The following is a 7,423-nucleotide window of genomic DNA, read 5'->3' as shown; positions in this document are numbered from 1 at the left end:
GTGTGTGTGTGTGCTTGTGTAAAGAATATGTCTCCTGGCTGGGAATGTGGCTCAGTGGTAGAGTGCTTGCCTAGCATGCATGAAGCCCTGGGTTCGATTCCTCAGCACCACATAAGCAGGAAAAAAAAAAGCCGGAAGTGGCACTGTGGCTCAAGTGGTAGAGCTCTAGCCTTGAGCTGAAGAGCTGAGAGATAGTGCCCAGACCCAGAGTTCAGGCCCATGACTGGACCCCCCCAAAAAAACCTTACACAGACTCTATCTTTAAGAAATTTCTGTTGGAAGTGGCGCTGTAGCTCAAGTGGTAGAGCGCTTGCCTTGAGCTGAATGAGCCGAGGGACAGCGCCCAGGCCCAGAGTTCAAGCCCCACGGCCGACCAAAGAAAAGAAAAGAAAAGAAATTTCTGTTAATTAGTTTTTTGTTGTTAGTGGTGGTGGTTGTGGGGCTTGAACTCAGGGCTGGGACACTGTCCCTGAGCTTCTTTGTGCTCAAGGCTAGCATTCTACTACTTGAGCCACAGTACCACTTCTAGATTTTGAGTGGTTCATGGAAGATAAGAGTCTCATAGGGACTTTTCTGGCTAGGTTGGCTCCAAGCTGTAATCCTCAGATCTCAGATTTCTGACTAGTAGGATTACAGGTGTGAGCCACCAGCAACTGGCTTGTTTTTTGTAGGTGTTTTTTTTGGGGGGGGGGATGGGGCTTGTTTTTTGGTTAGTGTAATCAAACACCTGAGGTTATTACCTTATAAAGAGAATGTTTATTTTGGCTCACAGCCAAAGGGTATTTTGGCTACCAGCACCTGGCTTAAAATGTGTGTTTTAAACTCTTCTCTACCTCCAAAAAAATCTTTCTAGTTGCTTAAAGTGTAAGGCATTCTGATTTAAAATTCAGGAGAAAGAAGCTATCAAATAGAAACAGCTACTATAGTAATAGCATTTTAGTCAACAAAGGTCACACAAGTGATAGAGGTATAAGTGAGCTGAAAAATTGTGGCCACCTAGTAACACTAGGCATTGTAATATCACAGATTAGTGTATTACACATGTGTTGCATGTGTGTGCAAAGATATAAAAATATAGCAATGCTTCAGGCACTAGAAGCTCATACCTGTAATCCTAGCTACTCAGGAGGCTGAGATCTGAGGATTGAAGTTCAAAGCCAGCCTGGGCAGGAAAGTCCATGCGATTATTATTGCCGATTAACTAACAAAAACCTGGAAATGGATCTATGGCTCAAGTGGTAGAGCACTAGCCTTGAACAAAATAGCTCAGGGACAGAGCCCAGGCCCTGGGTTCAAGCCCTAGGACCAGCACACATGCGTGCACACATGCATGCACGCACACACTGACATACATACAAGTATAACAATGAAACTATGTACAGTACATTGACTTGAAATGATAATATCTTATTTTAGAGTGGACTCTTTCCTTATTTAAAAAAAAAAGTGGGCTGGGAAGGTGGCTCAGTGGTAGAGCACTTGCCTTGCATGCTGGAGGCCCTGGGTTCAATTCCTCAGCACCACATAAGCAAAAAGAAAAAAGCCGGAAGTGGTGCTATGGCTCAAGTGGTAGAGCACTAGCCTTGAGCTGAAGAGCTGAGGGACAGCGCCCAGGCCCAGAGTTCAGGCCCCACGACTGGACCCCCCCCCAAAAAAAAGTTTGCTGTAGTTGGGCATGGCCAGTGTCTTGTGCCTGTTATCCTAACTACTGAGATCTTGGGGATCACAGTTTGAAGCTAGCCTAGGCTGGAAGTCTGTGAAACTTTTTTTGGGGGTCAGTTGTGGGGCTTGAATTCTAGGCCTGGGCACTATCCCTAGGCTCTACAGCTCAAGGCAAGTGCTCTACCACTTGAGCCACAGTGCCATTTTTGGTTTTTCTGGTGGTTTGTTGGAGATAAGAGTCTCTCTGCCTTTCCTGCCCGAGCTGGCTTTGAACCATGATCCTCAGATCTCAGCCTCCTGAGTAGCTAGGATTACAGGCGTGAGCCACTGGCTCCCGGCTCTGTGAAACTTTTAACTCCAATTAACCACCAAAAAGCTAGACATAACTGGGTGCTAAGGGCTCACGCCTGTAATCCCAGCTACTCAGGAGGCTGAGATTTAAGGATCAAGGTTTAAAGCTAGTCAAGGCAGAAAAGTCTGTGAGACTCTCCAATTAATCCCAGGGGAAAAACCCAGCTCAAGTAGTAGAGCAAAAGAACCTCAGGGACAGCACACCGAGTTCAAGCCCTAGCACTGGCAAAAAGAAAAGCTAGAAGTGGAGCTGTAGCTCAAGTGGTAGAACACCAGCCTTGAGTAAAATAGCTAAAGAATAGTGCCCAGCCCTGAGTTCCAGCCTCAGTAGCCCCTCCAAAAGAAAGTTTACTGTGAATAGTTTGCTGTGTTCTATTGCAGCAGCCTCATACATCTTGAGTTTACTGTGTTTTGATTGTACAAAGATGAAATAATATCACTGTCATCATGAAATGACATGATTTTAGTTTGTTGGCTAGTTTCTAATTCCACAATATTAGATCCATTGTTGAGGTCCCTATTTGAGTCATTTTCAAAGAGAGAGAGAGAGAGAGAGAGAGAGAGAGAGAGAGAGAGAGTGTGTGTGTGTGTGTGTGTGTGTGTGTGTGTTGGTACTTGGGCTTGATTGAACTCAAGGCTTGATTGAACTTGGCTTTTTCCATTCAAGACTAGTGCTGAGCCAAAGTTCCACTTTCAGCTTTTTGCTAATTAACTGAAGATAAAAATCTCTTCAATTAACGTGCTTGTGCTGGCTTTCAACCACTCCTCAGATTTTCATCTTTTTGAGTAGCTAGGATTACAGGTGAGCCTTCAAAGAGGTTTGAGTCATTCTATCTGATGTCCTGAAGCTTAGGGCAATCAGACACAGGGGAAAGCAGGAATCCTCCTATAAAAAGTTGTCCCTTGTAAGGGGGAAGAGAATCGATGCCGATCAGAAAAAAAAAGGCATTGGAATTGGTATTTGCTGCAATGGATGATAAATAAGCTTCTAGATGTTTCCATGTAGTCATCATTCAGTCACTTAGCACTAATCATTGCCTGCCCCAGGAGGAGAGCAGAGTCCAAGCCCAAGGTGAGACATAGAAAAGGTTCCTGGCACAGTGCCTGTGTGCTCTGAGCCTATAAAATATTTATCTCCAGGCACTGGTGGCTCATGCCTGTAAATCCTAGCTACTCAAGAGGCTGAGGTCTGAGGATTGAAGTTCAAGGCCAGCCCAGGTAAGGGGGTCTGGGAGACTGTTATCTCCAATTTACCACCAGAAAACTGTGAATGGCTCTGTGGCTCAACGTAGTAGAGTGCTATTCTTGAGAGCAAAAATAGCTGAGGAACAGTGCCCAGGTCTGGAGTTCAAGGTCCACAACCGACAAAAAACCAAAACAATGAATTTATGTTTAATTTTGCTATGTAGTCCTATGTCATGTAGAAGGTCATTTTACTGCATGATTAGGTTGATTTACACTAAATAATAAACCATCAAGCTTAAAGAAGATCTGATTATTTTCTTTAAAATCATCACACTGCCAGGAATCTTTTTCTCTGATGGGGATTAATAGTCATTTGTGTTTTATTGTCATAGCAATAAAATTTACTGCCAAGAGTGTTATTTCAAAACAAAAAACAAAATACATTGCCAGCTGACAAGCTGACATTTAATTTTCTTCATGTTTTGTATTTAGTGTTATACCTCCCATCCTTTGGTGTGCTCAACTTCTGCCCTTCTGGTTGCTCTTCAGCCTTCAATAAAGACTTTGAAACTTGAAAAAAAAAAAAGTTGTCCCTTGAGAATTTCCCTGCCAGGCCACTGAAGAAGCAAAAGGCAGCTACAGTCATTTAAGGGTCTTACCTTACTGTTCTGAAGGCTGGACTTAACTCCTCATTTCTCACTTTGCCTGCTCACCTACCAGGTGATGTTACCTGTCTTCCTGAGGGAGCAAGTAGCTCCAGAAATACTAGCAGCCACTCTTGCAGAATTGGATATGACTTTGCAGTTGCTTGAGGACAAGTTCCTCCAGAACAAAGCTTTTCTTGCTGGGAACTGCATTTCCCTGGCTGACCTGGTAGCCATAACGGAACTGATGCATGTGAGTACTTCTGGGAGGGTTTTGTTTTTGTGCCCATACTGAGATTTGAACTCAGGGTCTAGGTGTTTTCCCTTAACTTTTTCACTCAAGGATGGCACTCTGCCACTTGAACCAAAGCTCCATTTTTGGCTTTTAATTGGTTAACTGGAGATAAGAATCGCATGGGCTTTTCTACCCAGGGTAGCTTTGAATTGGATTTCTCAGGTCTCAACTTTCTGAGTAGCTAGGATTATTAGTCTGAGCCACCAGTACCCAGTTTGAAGTTTTGTTTTATGCTGCCTCCACCTACCTATGTATATGCAATTATGTGTGAGAACTCCTGGATCTCTTGAGTTTCCATGCCTGCCTTTGGTTTCTCTCACACTCCCTTTTACATCCCCTTCTTACTACAGCCTGTGGGTGCTGGCTGCCAAGTGTTTGAAGGTCATCCTAAGCTGGCTGCGTGGAGTCAGAGAGTGAAGGCAGCAGTGGGGGAGGAGCTCTTCCGGGAGGCTCATGAGGTCATCCTGAATGTTAAGAACTGTTCTCCTGCCGACCTCACCTTAAAGCAGAAAATGATGCCTGGGGTGCTGGCCATGATCCGCTGAGCTCAGAAACCTCACCCACCCCTGTATTGCCCATGGCAGTCCATTGTCCCACAAAAGTGACTTGCTCTGTTGAACTGCACCTTGATCCTCCAGGTCAAGATTCCATGCCCATCCCCAAGGCTGTCTGAAAGCCATGATAACAGCTCACATCCAGATATTAGATCACTGAACTTCTTTTTAAGTTTGGGTAATAAATCTGGGCACAGCCCACACCTCTGCTTGTGTGGCATTTATGCTTGTGTGTCATTTATTCGACCACCCTCTTTTCTGTACTTCTCTGTCTTGGTTTCTATCTGAAAGAGAGCCCTTTTCCCAGAACTTCCATTGGGAGGATCAGCTTTCTCTTAATGATTGCCAATAGTAAAACACACACATACTCCCAAGCCTTCCGGTTCTTGAGATTTTTCAGAGAGGGACGAGCAAGCAAGCATGTCATGTGTAGGCTACAGCATGGTGATTGCTTATTTGGACAATCAGCATCCCAGAATATGCCATTTCTCTTGTGGGGATGGGGGTAGGCTTTCTGCTACCCTCTTCCTCCTCCTTCTCCTCCTCCTCCTCCTCCTCCTCCTCCTCCTCCTTGACATGAGCCACCATACCTGGCTACATGCTCCTTTTGGTCAAAGTACTGTTAAGCTCCCTCTCTGTCCTGCATCTATCCTTGAATTGGTCAGGAGACCAAAGAAGAAAATCCAGACTATAGTATTCTCCTAATCCAGACCCATTCCAGCAGGGGCTTAAATGTAAACTGTAAACAGAGATAAAGTGCTTGGATTGTATTTTAGATTGCTGTTGGAAGGTGGACTGGTAAGCAGCCAGGTAAGCTGGGAGATTAGGTGTTGAAATAACTGGTGACAAAGGTGAGTTGTGGAAAACTGAGTGTGTGTGTGTGTGTGCTTGTGTAAAGAATATGTCTCCTGGCTGGGAATGTGGCTCAGTGGTAGAGTGCTTGCCTAGCATGCATGAAGCCCTGGGTTCTGTAATGCCCAGAGACTTGAAGCGCCCAAAGACAACCAGGGACCAAAGATCAATGCAAGCGGCAATGAGTCGTTTATTGACGAGCTCGAGCATGGACCCCTCTGTGCACTGATGTCCGAGTGCAGAGAGAGGCCCCCAGCACAGGGTTACAGCACTTTTTATATGCTCTTTGGTAGGGGTAAGGCCTCAGTATGTATTCGCAACGAATCAATACACCACGCGGGAAATTTAAATCATAATTCTAGCGGATGATTGGCGCAGTACAAAGTGGGGGGGGGAAGGGCTGGGGCTAATAATTGGTCTGGCTAGCGAGCTATTGTGCTCTAAACTAATTAGAGGGTACTTCTAGGGTAATTTAGAAGTGGTTGTCAGATGGCCACTATCTCTGACCCTAACCCTGGGGAAGTGGTTGCCAGACAGCCACTATCTCCCATCCTAGGCCTGGGGAAAGTGGTCTGGAATGTGTCAGGTACTTTGTCAGGTACTCCCTGCCAGAGGGTCATTAATTTCAGCTCCAGATCCAGGAGTGTAGGGGGCTCAAAGGGGGTAGAATAGCAGCTGCATTCTTCAAGCAGGTCTAATACAAAATGGCAAATACAGGTCTATCTGGTTATATATATCACGCTTCTCAGTTCAATTCATCAGTACCACATAAACAGCAAAAGCTGGAAGTGGCACTGTGGCTCAAGTGGTACAGTGCTAGCCATGAGCAAAAAGAAGCTCAGAGACAGTGCCCAGGCCCTGAGTTCAAGCCCCAGGAGCGACCAAAAAAGAAAAAAGAGGAAGAAGCAAGGAACAGGAGGAGAAGGAGAAGGGGAAGGGGAAGAAGAGGAAGAAGAAGGAGAAGGAGAAGAAGGAGAAGAAGAAGAGGAGGAAGAAAAGAATATGTCTCTTCTCATTCTGGAGAGGGCTGAAGCTTCCACACTGGCAAGGTCTTCCTTGAAATTAAGGGTACATTTTGGACTAAGAAGTCAAAGGTACCCTCCAGCTTCCCTATATAACCTATCCTGTGGCCAAGGGGTATTATATGAGTTTCATATTTAGGGAGGAGTCCTTTTCATCCCAAAGGCTCTCTTGGAAAATGGGTATGTTATAGCCACAGGCATCAGGAGCCTCAGAACTGCAGTTGAAGGGAATTGACCCTATAAAGGAGGTGGAGTTGTTGTTCAATTGCGGGCGAGTGGAAACTCCCAGCCCCAAAAGCAATTAGAAGCAGGAAAAAGCACCGGTGGAAAGGGAACTCTGGAGAAGCACCTGACCTCAGGATTTGCGGGGGGGGGGCGGGGGAGAATAGCTTATTCCTTTGTGGGGTGTTGATTTGGCCTTTGCAGAGCACCGAGCCAGAGATCCTCCCCAGCCCACGTCCTTGGCGCTGAGCCCTGGCACTGGTGGGGGCGGGGAAGGCAGCTGCGCTTCCTTCTGTTCCCAGGGACTTGGATGCCACTCCTCTCTGAGCCCTCTCCCAGAGACTGGGGGAGAGTGGAGCTGAAAAACGACCCTTCTTTTTCATCCTCAACTCAGTGAGGGTCTGTGTGGGAAGCGCCCTCGTCCATATCCGATTTGATCACCGAGGAAATCAAAGTCCAGGGAAGTGGCCTGATTGAGCAGCGAGGCTTGCATTGGTGTACAGGGATCCACCCCTCCCCTCACCCCCCACCCCACCTCTGCGGATTTTTCCTGCTCACTTTCTCTGAGAGGGAGAGAACATATGGGAGGGGCGCCGTTGATTGGCTCAAAGTTCTCCGGAGCCATCCAATGAGCAG

General features: G+C 46.2%; 1 protein-coding gene across 2 annotated transcripts in view; it reads left to right on the top strand.

Moving 5' to 3' along the window:
- LOC105984364 (glutathione S-transferase theta-1-like) overlaps positions 1–7,274 on the top strand; it is a 13,356-nt gene extending 6,082 nt beyond the window's left edge. Inside the window, exons 4-5 of one of the 2 annotated variants that reach the window (XM_013014542.1) lie at positions 3,919–4,095; positions 7,090–7,274. In XM_013014542.1, coding sequence (XP_012869996.1) covers positions 3,919–4,095; positions 7,090–7,149 — 237 coding nt within the window. In that variant the 3' untranslated portion in view covers positions 7,150–7,274. Of the gene's footprint in view, positions 1–3,918; positions 4,096–4,487; positions 4,912–7,089 lie in introns of those variants that run through there. The other variant, XM_013014540.1, reaches the window with a different exon arrangement.
- The last annotated feature ends 149 nt before the right edge of the window (positions 7,275–7,423 follow it).

The sequence above is a fragment of the Dipodomys ordii genome, unplaced genomic scaffold (genome assembly GCF_000151885.1).
Source record: "Dipodomys ordii isolate 6190 unplaced genomic scaffold, Dord_2.0 Scaffold23, whole genome shotgun sequence".
Classification (NCBI taxonomy): Eukaryota; Metazoa; Chordata; class Mammalia; order Rodentia; family Heteromyidae; genus Dipodomys; species Dipodomys ordii.
Note: the sequence above shows the minus strand (reverse complement) of the source record. Positions and strands in the feature narration are given on the sequence as shown.